The 17958-nt window shown below is 36.1% G+C and overlaps 1 protein-coding gene across 4 annotated transcripts in view; it reads right to left on the reverse strand.

Annotated features, from left to right (window-relative positions):
* EPRS (glutamyl-prolyl-tRNA synthetase) overlaps positions 1 to 15830 on the reverse strand; it is a 39170-nt gene extending 23340 nt beyond the window's left edge. For 2 of the 4 annotated variants that reach the window (XM_026846502.1, XM_026846500.1), the window contains exons 1-12: positions 15746 to 15830; positions 11308 to 11407; positions 9370 to 9526; positions 8121 to 8260; positions 7387 to 7481; positions 6007 to 6133; positions 5269 to 5461; positions 4700 to 4871; positions 3470 to 3703; positions 1930 to 2014; positions 1530 to 1589; positions 1216 to 1236 (exon numbers count right to left, since the gene is read on the reverse strand). In XM_026846502.1, coding sequence (XP_026702303.1) covers positions 1216 to 1236; positions 1530 to 1589; positions 1930 to 2014; positions 3470 to 3703; positions 4700 to 4871; positions 5269 to 5461; positions 6007 to 6133; positions 7387 to 7481; positions 8121 to 8123 — 990 coding nt within the window. In that variant the 5' untranslated portion in view covers positions 8124 to 8260; positions 9370 to 9526; positions 11308 to 11407; positions 15746 to 15830. The remainder of the gene's footprint in view (positions 1 to 1215; positions 1237 to 1529; positions 1590 to 1929; positions 2015 to 3469; positions 3704 to 4699; positions 4872 to 5268; positions 5462 to 6006; positions 6134 to 7386; positions 7482 to 8120; positions 8261 to 9369; positions 9527 to 11307; positions 11408 to 15745) is intronic. The other 2 variants (XM_026846504.1, XM_026846501.1) reach the window with 1 other exon arrangement.
* Positions 15831 to 17958: the final 2128 nt, after the last annotated feature.

A 17958-nucleotide genomic window follows, 5' to 3' on the forward strand; every position in this document is an offset into this window, starting at 1 on the left:
GTTTATCCCTGCTCAAGTGAAAAGCTACATGGCATGTTTTGTAAAAATATTTAGCATCTAATTACTTGACATTAGCAAGTAAGCAAGGTGATATGAAGATACACTTCTAAGAAGTCACACATTTGTAAGCACATACTCACTGAAGTCAGACTCCTAAATGTTAGACACACTTCAAAAAATGATTTGTGTATGTATCTCAAAATATAGGCGTATTATGTGGTTTAATATTATAATTTTGATCACTACATGACCAATTTTTATTATGTTATTACCAGGCTCTTTATTTACTCACTAAAACCACAATTCTTCCTCAGATGACAGGTGTTAAAAAGTCAATAGCATAATTACAGGACAACATATAAAATAAGAGCTCTCACAGATGAAGTTTTTGAGCTCAGAACTACCTGCATGCAACCACTTGTTTTTACTTATATTGCAGACTGAAAACTATCTGCAACAGATACATGTATATAAAATTGGCTAATAAATATGGTGCTGTCCCAGAGGTCTAAGAAACTAAGTTTAAAAGACAACTCAGAAAATGAACCCTGATAGTCTGCTGTGTCCTTTTTCCCAAAATCCAATTCTTAGTCATAAATATATTTATGCAGCAACAGAAAGAACCAATTCATAAACCTTTGTGTATGTAGCAGACAAAATGCAAAATACGTGAAGACAGACAAGACACATGCCAGACAAGCAAAAACTACTTAAATGAACAGGTCTGAGTACTATCTAAGCAAAACCAAGCAAGAATCCCAATGCAAAATAACAGGTGTTTCCACAATCACACAAAATATGCAACCAGCATTATAACAATTCGCCTTATTATAGTGTCCAAGCATCCGCTGCCAAAAAGCGACTAACCATGTCAAGATGCAATATTCCTTCTTTGACATTCAGTCAGAAACATCAGCAGTGCTGGCTTTATCTACATAGGTAGTATATGCAGTGCATTAGTCCTTTTGCCACAGAAAGGAAAAGTGGCCATCAGGAATCAAATTGAGTAAGATTTGTGTTTACGTTAACAAATAAGCCAAACCAGAAATGGACAGCCTTTTAAAACTAGGAATAATGCATTTTCAGTGGGTTTGTAGAGCTCCTGTTATGTAAGCAAATGTGAACTGTGCTATGAAGCTGCAAAATGATAGCTTATGCTATGTATGCTTACAGCACTGTAAGCTATATGCTAAGGTAAAAAGCATTAAGTAATACCTTCTTACAGATAGCTCGCAGCTTGAAAGCAGAAAAATGAAATGCAGTTTTCATATCAGATTTACAGCAAATATCATTATCTTTCCCCATACTACTAAGTAAGGCAAGTAAGTATTGGTATAGGAGAATCAATAGGATTAGTGCTAGCTCAGGTTAGAAAGGGGGGGACATTCCATTTTCCTGAAAGTGTGCCAAATGATGCAACATACTGCAACTGCTACTTGTTGTGATAAGCACTCCAACAAATGCTGGAGTCTCTACATATCCCAGAAAGAGGATATCAGGAGTAGCATCAAAATCAAGTAAACACGTACCTTTTTGTTAAAGGACCAAATTTTATCCCACTCCATATTCACGACAGATCGAGAAGAACCCTGGGAAAAAAACCCAGCACATTAATAGAAATATCCTAGCTATTAGACTAATTTAAAACAAAGTCTTTTAAAGACTACAAACCCTCAGTGGTTTGCGTTCTCCCAAAACAGTTTCAAGAGGCATCCTGAGCTTGCAAAATAAACACTTTCTAAAGGAAAAAAAAACTGCTACCCCTTTTTGGCAGGACCTGCTCACAGGTGTTAATATCGTGGCAGCAGTATACATGAAAGCATCAAACCTTCAAAAGAAGAAGCCTCACAGTGACAAGTACTTTAACTGAAACTTCACAAAAACTTGTCCTTACAAGTGAGATTCAAAGATTCAGAAGAGAACACCCACCTGAGCTGCAATAAACTGTTTTAGCCCTTCAACTGTCATGCCTCTTCTTAGAACACCACGCACAGTGGGAAATCTTGGGTCATCCCTAGTAGAAAAAGATGTTTCATCAGTGTCACATGCCAAATTCTACCTATTAGTTACACATATCAAAAACTTTACCGATATTGCCACACATGAAAGGCACAGTTTCAGTGTATTTTGCTTGCATGAATTAACAGCTAGATGAGAAGACCCAAATGAGCTCTTATCCATACAAAATGTATGGTGCAGGTTTTTTTCCACTTCATTTCAAGAAGGGAAGACATCTCTTAGTGAAGTGACTCTTTTTCTATAGCTATTCAAACTGGTGAGGCAAGTGTTACGTCCCTATCACATTACTTCCTTTTCAATGGCACCTGAATAACAGAACCCGAAACAACAGGGATTTATTCTTTCTTGCTCAAAAGAAACCAGAAAGAGATGAGTGACAATGGCCATGTTATCTCTCCATGACAGAAGTGATAGAATTCTATTATTTTACTCTATTATTTTACTTTATTATGCAAGAAACAAAAAGTCCTAATCTGAAATGTCAAATATGTGTTGGTGGCAACACGTATCAAACCTTGCTGAGGGTCTGAGAGGCTTAGGGAGAGGTCACCATTAACACCAGCTACACCTCTAGGGGGGGGAAAAAAGGAGGGTGGGGGAAGGAAGAGAAAAAAAGGTAATTTGGGCTCTAGCAGATTGGCTGTATGCAGAAGCTAGGAATCTAGGCTTCCAACACAATCAAAAAAAAAAGCACACTTGGCACACATAAGCGAGACAACCAGGCAGCCTAGGAACTTGTGTAAAATGGTACTCCCATAGGCTGAGCACAGAATCACCTAAAACCAGCCCAGGAAAAACACTACAAGCAGTCGTCGGACTTAGCATTATCCGTAAATTTATTCAGGTTCCTGTACTATGAGGGGAGGATTTCACATGGCGTGTTCCCATAGGTAGCCCATTGTGGGAATGAACAAAGGCACCTCTCTAGACTCTGAACTACTTGCAGAAGTGTAAACCAATGGTTCACCCTTTCTAAGAGAATACTTAGGCTACTAGGCCACCAAGTACTATCTCCAGAAATCCAGGTAACATGAAAAAAAAACCAACAGAAATGTGGGGGGACAGCAGGCAGGAGGGAAGCAGGACACATTTGACTAGATAGATAGAACCACAAGTTCTTCAATTCAGGTCCCCTTCTGGCATTGCTCAGGAATGTATCCGATGACTCAGAGTGGAAAATGTGTAAGTAGCACCCGTAGCAAGAGCCAGAGTCCAAAAATAAGCTAGCTCGTGTTTATGACAGAATATGAATATGTATGTACACAGTTACTGTAGAGTAGTAAACAGACACATTGTACATGCAGAAGGCACTGTAATTAATCTATGTTCTTAAATATTGTTTAAATATTCATTCATGCTGCTTTGATGCCTAAGGACTGTCCAAAACAGAATGCATGCATCAGTCATGAGTATCTTAGGAACAATGCTGAACTACAACCATGTAACATACCATCCATCCACAAGGCCTTCGTTGACAAACCATGTAAGCTTTCTCTTAGAGAGCACAGTGTTGTTGAGGTTCAGCCGGCTATACTCCCATATATATGGTTTCCTTATGCCCAGTGCCTCAATGATCCAGTAGAATTGTTCATCTCTGTCATGGTATTCAGTTGTTCTCAATGCATGTGTGACACCTTCAATACTATCAACAATGGGGCAGGCAAAGTCATATGTGGGATAAACCCTGAGAATAAAGACCTTCAATTAGCAGGGCAGAAGAACAAAACACTCTCCTCACATGTAAACACTTAAACTAAGCATAATTCATATTTATATATTAGAAATATTTACAACCTATGATCCTGGAAACTTTCAGATCAAGACCAAAATAGCACATGCAAAACAAATTGTCAAAAAAAAAAAAAAGATAAAAAGATCCAGAGGGCAGATACATTTTTAAAACAAAGAAAGCCTTCAGAAATTAACTGACTATAACCTTAATATTCAAGACTAAAAAAAAAAAAAATCCTACACTGCTACTGTTATTTTTGAACACATAAAATGATGACATATAGGGTTTTTTTCCTTAAATATAAAAAATAAGCATTAGTTGACTAAACAATGAGCAAAGCTTTCATGTTTAAAAACAAACCACTACCCACAGATACAGCTTTACTATTATACACACATTAAATCAATGTTTCCAAAAAGGCAGTTTTATAGCTGCAAACAGACGTTTCAAATAAGCACTGAACCACAGCCTTCAACAATTTGGGTAGGCTTACTTCAATGCACAATGTAGTAATTCTTCATTCTGCACAAAGGCAGCAGTTGCTGTGAAAATGGAACCAGCCACTCAGTTAAGTCGATCAACAATGTTTTGCAGCAGTATAAAATTGTAGCAATGTAAAATTGTCACAGTTCTGTTTAAGAACCAAGAGCTAAAGCTAACAGCTTTGTTGTCCAAGATACAGCCATTAAGTCTTAATTCATGTTTTGACTCAAAGCTCTTTGCCAACATACAACATATTTATGGACCAAACCAGAAATATTAGTCACTGCTGACTACGATGGCCAACTCACAGGTTTTAAAAATTATTTGCAAAAGTTTCAGAAAGCCAAGAGACTCTGACTGAAAAATAGTAGCAGGTTTCAAGTATTAAAAGAAATTTACTAAGGAATGGTAAATGCCCTGAAAAGAACAAAGATCACAGGCCACACAAGAAGGAAGTGGACATACTTGTAGGTACTTCCAGTACGCGGGTGAGGCTGGTTTTTACAACGATAAAGAGTTGGATCCCTCATACATCCATTGTTACTACTCATATCTATTTTTGCTCGTAGACAACAAGTTTGTCCATATTCTGTTCCCTTTTTCATTTCTTCCCACATTTGTAGATTCTTATTAACACCTAAAAACAATAAAAATAATTTTCTAAGATATTATGATACAGAACCACATTTTATTACTGAAGTAACTAAAAGCAGCGTCATCCCCCTCTTTAGACACTGGAATTCATTTACGCACATTTTACATTTTGAATTTTTTTTTAAGTCGTAATGAATGATGATGAATTCATACATAGAGAAGCTTACTGCACCTGTCTAAATGTACACTTATTCCAGCCTTGTAAAACAAAAACCTAAACACTTCTAAGTTCCTATAAGGACCTTAAATATATGCAATTAATAATCTGATCCATTTTTATTAATAAAAATCAAATTTTGATGCCAAATTAAAAAGATAAGAAAGCAAGATGGAAGATGGAAGATGGAAAATATGGAAGATGGAAGCTTAAAATATCTTACAGTTATTTCTGTGTTTAGATTCCATTCTTTGCTCACGCTCTGCTTTCATTTGTTCTGCAGGAGTATCATCCACATATGCCTTCCCTTCCTGAATAAGCTTCTCAGCATATTTCATTATTGTTTCAAAGTGATCTGAGGTATATGTAAATTGATCTGGTTTGATGTGCAGCATTGCAACGTCTTCAAGAATAACCTGCAAAGTGTGAAATTGTATACTGTAATATTCAGGAAAGCTAGTTTTCTTAAGCCTCTACCCTCTTCATGACAGATGTGGTGGTTTTAATACTCCATTGTCCAGGAAGCCATAAGAATAATACGACGTGCATGAAAGAAGACAGGCAGGCACTTATCACTCAATTCACAACCTATAGTTATATGAGATCAGACTTAAACAACTTCAAGACAGAGGTAGAACAAAAGGAGATGAAACCTGAAACAAATTACTTGTTACAGACTAAGTAGTATTTAGACAATGAAAATAACAGTGTATTGCAAGAGTTGCATACCTACATACTGTAAACCAAACATTGGAGATAGGGAAGAAATAGGCTTCTAGTAAAAGAGCTTTAAGCTTTTTAAAGTAAAGATGATGGGAATTTCTTCCAAGCATAAGACTTAAGTGTAATACTAATACTGTAAAAATATAGTGCAAAAAAACCTGTGCAAGAGCAGATCGGCCTGTCATTTACCTTTGAATTAGCTATATAGTGAATGAATTTCCCTGTTCTCTTATCATACCTTTTCAAAGTCTTCTTTCTCTTTTTCTGGATTTGTGTCATCAAATCTCATAATAAGCTTTCCTTTAAAGTTAACTTGGTAGTGCTGATTTAGCAGGGCAGCTTTGGCATGACCGATATGGAGATATCTAAAAAAGGAAATAAAAAATAAATATATACACAGCACTACTTCAACTAGACTTTTTTATTTTTTGTGAGGAAGGAGAAAGAATAGAAAGCAATACTTAAGTCTAACAAAAAACCCATAAACCAGGATATTTTTTTATATACTATACATTTATGAAAGCAGATTATGTTTTTTCTACCATAAATTCAGCAGTTAACAGTTTAAAATATGTAAATCTGTAAATTAGCGTGTCACTATGGATATAAAGATAGGACTGCAATTATCTCATTTTACAGACTAATTTAAACCAGCTATTGACGATACTCAGCAGTAGCTACCAGATAATCTGAAACTACCACATTCAGAAGAGCGGAATTTTCTGAAATTGGTGGTTGCTGTGTATTTTTAACATAAGCTAAAAAGCTACTGGCAATTTAAACTAAATACAAAAAAAGCAAATTCACAAAATGAAAATGACTTAAAAAAAATGAAAAATACACGTGTCCCTAAAGAAGAGTGTTTTAAGTAAAACACCAGAAATAAGACACTAAAATCTACTAAAGTAATTTGAGAACAATGTTATACACATACATGCACATAATACATAACTTATCTGAGCAACAGTTTATATTGAACTAATAGAGTAAGAAACACTATACAGAAGTCACATGATGCTGAACAGCCAGTTTAATGAAGAAATGACATCACAGAAATTTTACAGTTCATCAGGCAATTCTAAAAAAAACCCCAAAAAACAACCCCAAGACCAAGCAGAAAATCAAAAGCTGGCTGAAAATTGCCTTTATTAAACTGGCTCACCACTGTGTGGTCTTTAAGGAGTTTGTGTTTTGGAGCTACATTCAATCTGTACTCCTCGGCCAAATGCTTCCATTACACACCTGGTGTCAGGCTTCCTGAAGGGAGGCTGTCCCATACATCCTTCTCTTCTCAAACCTAAGCTTCCTTGAAAAGCACTGTGAGTCCTTTTGCCCAACTCACAAAGTCTGTATTTACACATCATAGCTCCTGTCAGCGCACACGCCTCCACTTTCCATGCAAATGCTGTCCTTCTGCTCCTTCTCATCCCACTGCTGAGCAGCACCATGTCATGTGCTGGCAACTAACCTCCCTATTCCAACTTCAGGCAACAGTGCAACAAGGTATAGGGGAGAAGTAAACACACAGCTCTAATGCAGATGTGGACAAATCTTTAAATACTCTTTTGTCTTAATAATAATCCAAATAGAACCTTCTCAAAGTATTTCTTTTCCTTACCCACTTGCTTCAGGAGGAAACCTTACAATGACCTTTCCCATCTCTGCACCAGGAAGTTCAACAAACTTTCCAACATCTGCTTTCTTTTCTGTTGCCTTAAAAAACAAGAGACACGATCACAGATCGCTTGAGCTGTATAATCAAATATAAAACTCTAGAAAATAGCTTCTGCACCAAGGTGTCCTTTCAAACCAGATAACAAAAAGCTGTCATACTGGATCCCAAATTAATCTCTTCACAACTTTCACATTACTCATAGTACATCAAAACAAGATTAATTCTGGAGTTTTAAGTTATTCTGTCTTTAAATATGATCCAGGACTGAAAAGTTCCACCAAGTCATTTCATTTATTCCATAAAAGAAAACAGTTACTAGCCAGATTTTTATATCTTAGTGTTCTTAAGCTGAATGTGATCAACAAATTCAATCAACCAAAGACTGCAATCTTTGCAGGTCTATCAGGATCTCAAAATCCTCTTCAGAAAAACAATGTATCTAAAGAGCAGTGCTGATTAAGAGCTAACATTTTTACATTACTCCATTTCAGCAATGGATTGTACCACTCGTGCCTTTCTAAATACGAAAGTGACAGCTTTATCTTTAAACAAGTTTACAAACATTTGATTTACTGTACAGGTCATTCCTTTTAATTCTCTCACTTAAAAAAAAAATGTCTTATAGTGTATTCAGACAAATAAAGCTACTTTCTCTAGAGGATCTAAGTAAATCTTACCATTTTAACCTTTGGTGTACCAGAAGCCCACTTGGCTCCTACTGACTGAAACGCATGCTGTACCTCAAGAAAGCCATACCATCGTTTTGCATGGACAGGAGCTTTGTTTTCCTGTAATTGCTCCTGCCACGTGTTGTTATCTGTTAGAAAACAAATAATTTTTCAAGATATTAAATTATAAAAATGGAATGATTACCAACGGTAATTAAGACAAAAAATATTGATTTAAAAAAAAAAAAATCTACTTATGCTCTTCCAAAAAGTCATTTAGTCATGAGAACAGAAGTCTTTCTAAAGCAAATTAAGTAAACAAACTCCCTCCAAACCTAAAACATACTACATCCTTTCTTGGATTCAGCAAAGCAGAAGGTGGGGTGGACTGGGGAACATACATTTTTCTTTGCATCATCCATCCACCTAAATTAATAACAACTTTTTCTAAGACAGAATTATAGGATACCCATCTAGTGTGTCTGGATTTTATGTTTTCTAAGCTTGATCAGAAGCATGTCTCAATACTACACTTTATTTTTGATGGTCTTATTCTGATGGGGAAAGGAAAAAAAAAATGAAAGAAATTTCAGATTTCTTGCAAGAGCAGCAACTTTGAGAAAATACTGAAAGATGCTAGCTTTTAATCTTGAATATGCATTTTACTTTAAAGAGTAATTTGGTTGTACAGAATGGTAGATTGACACCTATAAACTTTAGACATACATCCAAGACACTATGAAAACCAAACCCATAAAAATGGAACATCAAAGCTTCTTTTAACCTCCAAAGGGTATTTCACAGAGTAATATTTATCTCTTTTAATAATTCAAACTAAACACCAAAGAAATTTCCTCTACTAAGATAATGTCATGGAAAGGAGTGTGTATATAATTTTACTCTGCATTACAAAATAATTTAAATATTTAATCCAAAATTTTGGGCCAGAGCAAATTTTCATATTTACACAACAGGTAATAAAGACACTCTTACAGTTAAGACAAAAAAAGTTAAAACAATTCCCTTCTATGATTACATCTATAAATTTCCAAATATAACAACAATCTAAAAAAATTCTAGGGTTTCCTAAGCTATACTATTCCCATCACTAGCGATGCAGAAGCCAAGGCAGTATGCACTACAACATACAGTCTGGCATACTGCTAAGAGTCGCTACTAGCATCCACAAAAAAGGAAACTGGAGGCTCCTGGTATATACTGATTGCAAGCCAATGAAAGCGAGAACATATACTGATACCTTTTAGTACAGCCCAGACACATAAGTCTGCAAGACTCAGAGAGTTTCCAACCAAGTATGTTCTTAGAGACAGACAGTGGTTGAGTTCCTGGACTGCTGAAAGAAACTGGCTGGCTGTAGATAACTTTGTAGCACTAAACTCCAGCCAATGGTCAATCTAGTTTTAAGGGACAAAAGACATTCAAATTTACTAAAGGAGTAAAAAAGAAGCTTGTTAAAAATCTGACATAATATACAATCCATTTAATAGCAGAACAGAAAATCTTAACTGGAACATTAGCATTACATATATTGGACAATAAATCATAATATATGCTTAAAGAATGTTTAACAGAACTATACTAAATGATTTAATACATCCTGAAGGAATAAATTTAAACTGCTGAAAGTAACAATTTTACTGAAGTTATTCCCATTGTTAGAAATAACAATTCATCGGTACTTATTTATCACACACAGTATATAATAATCATCATTAACCTTCAACTATTTAGATTCTACATCTGTGACCTATGTGACCTTCCTGGTACTGCTCCTGGATAAGTATACCGACTTTGCCTCAATCCCTATCTTCTCTGCCTCATCTCCTTTTAGATTTGAAGTAATCAAATCCCTCTCCCTCCTCATTTCCCTTTCCAGTCTCCTGAAAAAGTCTTCTCCCATAAAAGGAAATATATCTTGGTACATAAACAAACAAACAAACATAAATATTCAGGCCCTTGGTGAATTAAGTAGCCCGGTCTATAAATTGAATCCCTCAATCCTGTAAGAGACTAAGTATCTCTTCTAGTCCTCTGTCACTATTTCATGTGCAAGTGTTCTGTAAACTGCATTAGGAATCCTTCCAATATTCAAGCCAACGTGGCAGGCACAGATGTAATTACACCACCACAGAATTCAGTTCAGTCATTTGCAGTTATGCTCCAAAATATTTGCACCACAAATGCAGCTGTCACTGTATTTCTTGAAGTACAACTTTAATTTTGAAAGATGCAGAAATGAAAAGAAGTATTTTATCAGAAATACCAATCTTGGTAGTGCGTTTGCAGATGCCTGGGGCTTAATTTACAATTTACAATTACAAACAAGGTTTTTGGTCAGAAAGTTTAGATAGCCACAAGATAACCTACAACTTTTTAAATGCCTTACAAGCAATATACTAAGACAATACTTTCCAAGACTAGCTATAAGGGCTGAAGAGTGATTACTACTAGCTTCAAGTAGTTGTAGAAAAGTTAAATCAAGTCCTTAGGTCCCTCCTCAAATTTCAGAGGAAATAAATTTCAATTTATTTGTTCATTTCACCCACCAACTTAAAAATGCAAGGAAGAGCAAAAAAGTTCCCTCTTTGGCATAAAAATTCTGGTGCCCTCATGGCACTGTTTGTGAAACACTATGGAATACAGAATTTTGCATGAGGGAACAGTCCATCTATGTGGTGATGCCTCACCACATTTCACTGAAAGAAATCGAGGTCAGGGTTTTGTCCATCATATACAGCAAAAACTAATTCAGTATTTCCATGTCATACAATGTTCTTTGGTGTTACACTGAAGTGTTAAAAGGTAGCAACTGATGGCAACAGAGCTGAGGAAAGCAAAGAGGGAAAGTCCCAGATATCACCTTCGAACCCTAAATATCTAATCTTGGTGAACTGTCAGGTTAGGAGCTGCTGTTGCAGGGGTGCAGAAGGGCAACCCTTTCAAAGCTCAGATTTATGCCTCTTCTTTATAAGAACCAGCAAACTTAAGAAAGCAAAACCCTCAGCATCCCACACAGCTGGAACCTCAGTCTAACAATAAAATGTAGAACAATAAATAGCCACAAGTTCATAAACCCCCCCAAACAAACCAAAACAAAAAACCCCACAGGTTTTGGTCACAGGTCAAAAGAGAAAAGAAAAAGGAAAAATAAGAGAGTCACATGATTCCTTCTCACCTCAGTGTGTTCCAACAGATTTGAACCATATAACCCAGCAGAACCAGCAACTCTAGCCAGATAACGAGCTATCGAGTTCACATCAGTAAATGAAACATGCCTAAAAAAAGGAAGAGGCAAGATAAAGCTATATTAAATTACTAACCCCAGTGCAATTTTATTTGTACAGATATAGTTGAAACATGTAAAGCAAACACAAAATAATTTCTGGGTGAACCAACAGGTACCAGGTCACCAGAACTATTAAAAAAAAAAAAACAAACTAGCAAAAGACTCTTATCAGTCCTTGTTTTTCTAACACCAAATGGAACAATAAGCTTCTGAACATGAAAGAGTTTTGTTTAGATAGACAGAAATTAAGAAAATAAAACTCTGATTATTCTTTCAAAGAACAGAACACTCTCTCCACATCTGACAGAAGGCAGAGTGTAACCTAAGCTACATATTTTCCAGAATATAAGGAGCTAAATCAACATTTGTTTTCATGCAAGGATTGAAGAGGACTCCTAGAGAATCTACAGAGGAATCAAGAGGTCTCCAGAAGGTTTTAAGGGCTAGCACCAGAGGAAAAAAATCTGTTCATTTGTTATTCAATTAACTTACTTCATAGAGACTATTATCCCCCCGGTTGAACAAACCTGGCTGCCTGTATTTCTGTTTTCTTATCCAGTCTTCTCCACATAAAAGACTAATTTGAATGTTTTCCCTGTTCTGCTGTTGAAAAGTCTAAATAGATCTAGAGCCGAAAGGCTCTCCAAAGAGCATACTTCTTTCTGCGTTTTAATCTCTCCTTTCTACCTTACATACAGTATTACTATTACAAAAACCTGCATACTGTCAGAAATCTAGCTTCAAATTCACCTAAAATAAATGTGAACATTTTCATTAATATTGACTAAAGAGCTTTGGAAGAAAGATGCATCACAACCATCAAATCTCCAGATAATCTCCACAGTTGCAGATTACAAAATTAGAGCTCCAATTGCTTCTAAACAAGCACTGACATCAACAAAGAGTTCTATTAAGTGATATATTCCACTCAATTTAATGGACTGAATGCTATACTTCAATTTGTCCAAACAAGGTTTCATTCCTGTTCTGCCATTATTCTGTACTTCCTGTTATGCCTATGTTCTCTTATAAAATTAAAATAATTTGTTAGACCTCAAGACGCCTTGCAAAAATAAATGAAAGTTCTGAAAACATACAGAAGACTTCTTGATATATTAACAGTGATAATGAGTCCCATTTTTAGCACAAATAAATCAGCCAGTCTCATTAGGTTAACTGCACTAAAACCTAAGGAACCTGGTTCATTTGTAGTTTTTTTGCTTCTACCTTTTCAAGCTTCTAGGATCCAGTATACAGAAGATCCATAAAATAGAACTAAAAACAAAAGCCATAGTGGGGGGCTTAACATACAAAAAGTGTGTCCTATTATAATTTCACACTCCTATCAGATTTTAATGAAGCTTTTTCAAACTGAGAAAACCAAAACATTTCTAATACATTTACATCTACAGAAAGTCTGTGAAATGCGTTTTTGTTGTTTTCACTAGTCCATACGAAAACAAATATCCTTGATTACCGAGCAGAACTGAATAAATATATGAAACGTGACAATGTTACTCTGAGTCAAATCTTGTGCTTAAAAAGTTGTTTATTTTCTTTGTGAAAAAAATACCTACTTCCACCCAAACATAGTGCTAATTGGCCTCCTTTCTTTGAAAAAGTTACAAAAGCTTAAGACTGTCTCTCGAAAGTGACATGAAATGCCACATAATTAAATACCAGGGCAAATATTCAAGAAGCAAAAGACAAGACTGGAGAAGGAAAAAAAACCCAGAAGAAACCACAAAGAATATCCAATTCTATTAAATCATTATTTGAATTAATTTCTAAAAAGCATAGCAGATTATTTCGGTGGAGATGTTAGATACATCTGCCTAAGAGTAATACTAAGAGTATCTGCCTAAGTGTATGCATGTGCTCACAATACAAACCAGAAAAATTGTACTGCAGTTTTTTATCTGATAAGATGCAGGTATACTAAAACACTCCATAAAGCCATCAGCACTTAGCAGAGTGGTTTGTTTAGGAGCTATTACCACATGAAGTTTTGAAGCTAAGGCTTCAAAAATAACCTTTAAAATAAAAGTCATCATCTCAAATTAGTGATAAACAACTCGGCTAACAAGCTGACAGCTAAATTTCAACTAGGTTGCGGAAAAGTTTGTCACCAGATTTTAAGTGCACTTCAAAATACAACATAGAAAACCAGCAAATAAATTGTTCTCTCTTGTTCGAGTCATTAGAACTAATGGTTTCCCAAAAAAGAAATTTAAAAAATCAGTCTGAAATATCCCAAGTGAATTTCAAATCATGCCAAAATAAGATAGCTTCAGCAGAATTGATGCCATGAAATCCATTTAACAAAAGCATTAGTTGAGATACAAGTTCAGCTGATGCTTCTCAAGTTACAGACACACTTTTAACAGACTTTAAAATAGAGAATCAATTTTTTAAAATGATTGTACAACCAAGTAAGAGAAAATTAACGCAATATTGAGGTTTGGAATAACTTCTTAAACATAATCCAATGCGAGAGATGAGAGGACACTAAAACACAAAAAATTCCATCAGATAGAACCATGACTCTAGATATTATCCACATCTGGCCAAAGTGCAGACAAAGAGGTTTTGCTTTACATTTCTGGCATTCTCCAATAGAGCTAAAATGAGTGTGTTTGCAAGGCAGTGGAAAGAAGGCCTGAGAATATAAAATTATTTAATACAATAAAAATCTTATTTCAAAGCAGAGTATATAAATTTATATTATTCCACGATCATCCCCCATGTGTCACAGGACTGTATATCTTTTTGTATAGACACACACTGCCTAAACTGTGAAAGGAAAATGAAACCAAAATCTGACTAAGTCTACTTAAGGGGAAAACTCACACAATTTAAAAATATCCAGTTAACTCTCTATTATGTAAGCTGTATCCCACATGTGCATAACACACACCAAAAATTATTAATACTGTACCAATCAAGTTCCAATACAATGTTCTGCCACATTTCTCTTGCTTCAATTCAAAAAAATCACAAATTCAGTGCCATCACTAGGCACAGCAAAAGACAACATGTAAAATCAGAGATTACAGTAAAGAAAGAAGTCATATCTGAGTTCAAGTCTAACATTTTAAACAGAAAGCAATATTTGCAACCAGTAAAACAATCATTATGGTTGAAGATTGTGAATCATCCTGTGCCTTTTTTATAGAAATATGTACATAGTGACAAGCTCTTTCCCTAAGGTTAGAAGACGGCTGAAAAGCGCAGCCAGTGTGAATTTGTGAGGATCGAACCAGGATCTCCACAACACCACATAAAAATACTGTGTTATTTTTATAACCATTCTACAGACATGCAGGAATACTGATTTATTATGTATTGGTGGCTTTAACAGCATCTTCTGCTGAAACAGCTCACAAAATGAGTTTGTCAGCAAGTCTGTGAACACTACATTTTTCCCCGTTCCTTCAAAAAACAATCAGTACGCAAAAACTACACTTATAATCACTAATTCCAAACTCATCATAGTGTTAATATACTTTAAGTCAGGACTGCAATGTTTATGGGTCAAAACATGCTCCTTACTGTATATAACTAGGCATCAGAGATTTCCACTGATATGTCAGCAGTACTTAAGATATCAAGATATCTTCTCTTGATATATCCAGGTACCTCACCTGATATGGAATCTAAGATGACAGTGCAGCTTCCCAAAACTAAAAGCATTAGTCCTGCATTTCTGATATGCATATGATCCTACTCAGACCATAAAAATCACCTTCATGACTCGAACTTGAAGATATTTACTCCAATGGCAGAGTATTTTTAGAAAGACAGACAATAAATTTCCACAAAAATTTCCAAGATTCTTTCTACAGGATGCAGATGGATACACTGGATAGCTCGGCATAGTTCATTAGCACTCTTCTAAGATAACATCATGCCTTCACTTACAGGCAGCAGTGAGCCCAAAATAATGACATATAAACCTTTAAAATTCACTCCACCACAGATGTATAAGTCCAAGGAATCTTGTATACCAGTCTGGCCTAATATAAAATGGCCTTGTTTTTGATAATCCATGGCATCTCAGAAAGGCAAATACCTAAACAATAACGTGACTGGTACAGCATAAACAATTAGACATAAGTGCTTTCAAGTAAGAAGGTTTCCATAAAGATCAAATTTAGAATATATTGTAAATGTTTTTTGTGCTACAAAGAGACATCAGTAATGCAGTGATGAATAAAACTGTATCCTTCTCTTCCTCCTACCTGAAAAGGTTACTGTCAATGTTACAACCACATGATTTGTAAAACTGCTGACCCGAAGCTAGAAGGAGAGATGCAAAGTCACTTACTCGGACACACGGAGGATGGTTTCTTTGCCTTCTTCCACTGAAATTTCAACATCATTCTTTACATGCTCCACTGTCAGCAGAGCTCCTTTAAAAAACAAGAGAAAAAGATAGTGAACTTTCTTACAGGAAAACTATCTTTCATAGTAGCAACAAAACAGTTGCATTTCTTATCAAACAGGACCAGGTGTCTGAACTGGCTCCAAGTAAGATTGCCCAAGTAAGAAATCAGTGTTGTCTCATATGCAAGAGGCTTCTTATTCTTGGCAATCCTTACAGCTTCAAATTGATCTTGTCCAGCATACAGTAACCTGCAGTGAGCTCAGCAAGTGTCAGCAGCAATACATATTGTTTCCTAAGGGTACCGTAAAAATTAGTCCTGTCCCCCAATATATATACGGAGAACATAATCAAACTGCTTTTAATTGAACAGTATGGGAGTGTACTCCATCCCAGCCCTAACATATGCATCAAAGGAGATCAATTACTGAAAATATCAGTCCTTTCTGAGCAAGAATGAGACTATCTTTAACCTGATTTAACGTTTATGAAGAGATAAACCATTCAAAACCAAGAAACTCTATCCATGTAAAAGCGCAGGACGGTTATACAGGGTTTTCAGGGTTAAGTAGTTCACCTGTAGTGATAGTAAAGAATGGCCTCTAGAAATAAAAGAATTATTGAAGTTCTTAGGCTACATCATCAACTGGAAGACAGCTCTGCCCATATTCAAAGTGGCTTGATGCAAACCTGCTCTGATCTCAATGCTCTATAGCACGACACAGGAGCTGAAACAAAGCACCGAGCTAACTTGGCTGTATTTCTGGATTGGCTCTGGTCCAAATTCAGCCTGCTCAGCATAAGTAGAGGAGCTTATGTTCTTTTGGTTTGCTCAGAAGCAAGCCAGCAAGCTTTTGGACAGACAAATATTACTTAAATGAAACCAGACAAAGGACTATAATCTAGGTCTTGTAAGGCATCTAACCTGTTACAGTCTTCCTAGTGTGCCGTGCACTTTATCTTCCCTAGAACAACGCACAGACTACCCGAGGCAGATGATGTTGTAAACTATTAATACACTGGCCTAAATACAAAGCAGTGGAGCTAGGAATCCCCTAGCTCTCACCTCTGCTCAGCTGCACCCTTCTCATGGCATTAAGCTTTTATCAACAGTAAGTCAAGGTTCTTCTCGGATCCCTCAGTTATCCATCTGTGAAAGTCAGGATGACATCCCTTACGCAGTATGTTCGTAAGACGTGTAAGTATTTTAATAACGTGCACGGAAATGCTTTGAAAATTACAAGTATGTACACCAAGCTATGTAATTAATACTAATAACATTAAAAGCTACTACACTTTTCCCAGTGCATAGCCATGATGAATAGTACAAAGTAGGAATGAATAGGATGTGTGCCTGTCTTTTTGATATAAATGTTTACCAAAGTGTTTCATCTGTAATATGTAATATTTCTGATATAATTATGCAATCTCCTGAATTAAATCTCTAATGCCAGTCATCAGCTATCAAAAGGAAAAAATCCTCCAAAGCCCCATAACCCATATTAATCGTAATTCATATTGCACCATAACTTTTCCAGCAAATCAGTATAAGCAAGTTTTGAGAGAAATGTTATTTAAAACTTATATATTATTATACCTTACATCAGTAGTCATATGCAAGCTGTATTCAACTCTGAAATGCATTTGGGAATAACAGCACGAAAAAATAAAACAATAAACTAAGTATGGGAAGAAAATGTATCTTGAAGATTCTTAACAAAATGGAGAAATGCTATGGAATACGCATAAAAGGTTGTTTCCAGATGACAGAAAGCGTCATGAAGGAGGCTCTCACATTTTTAAAGGCAAAATAACATCGAAGAAGAGCGAGCAACTGAAAAAAAGCAAGATATTGCAGTTCAACTTTGAACCAGCTCCCCCAGACAAGCCGAATTTTAACATCGGGTTAGAACTGAGAACGAAAGATGGCAGCAATTAGGCAGAGCTCACAAAGGAGCAATATGAACTAGGGCTGCCCTGAAAATTTAGCCCCAACGCGCAAAGTCATCCGAGGGGTCTCCCCATGACTCAGTGTCTTCAGCGTAAGTTACGCGAAGTGCCGGCAGCTGTCACCGCTGCCCGAACAGCTCCTGGAAAGCAACCTGCAACCTGCTGGAGACCGCGGAGCCCCGCGGGCGGCAGGTCCAGCCCTGCCC

Source organism: Athene cunicularia (genome assembly GCF_003259725.1).
Source record: "Athene cunicularia isolate RWA chromosome 3 unlocalized genomic scaffold, athCun1 chr3_part1, whole genome shotgun sequence".
In the NCBI taxonomy this organism is placed as follows: Eukaryota; Metazoa; Chordata; class Aves; order Strigiformes; family Strigidae; genus Athene; species Athene cunicularia.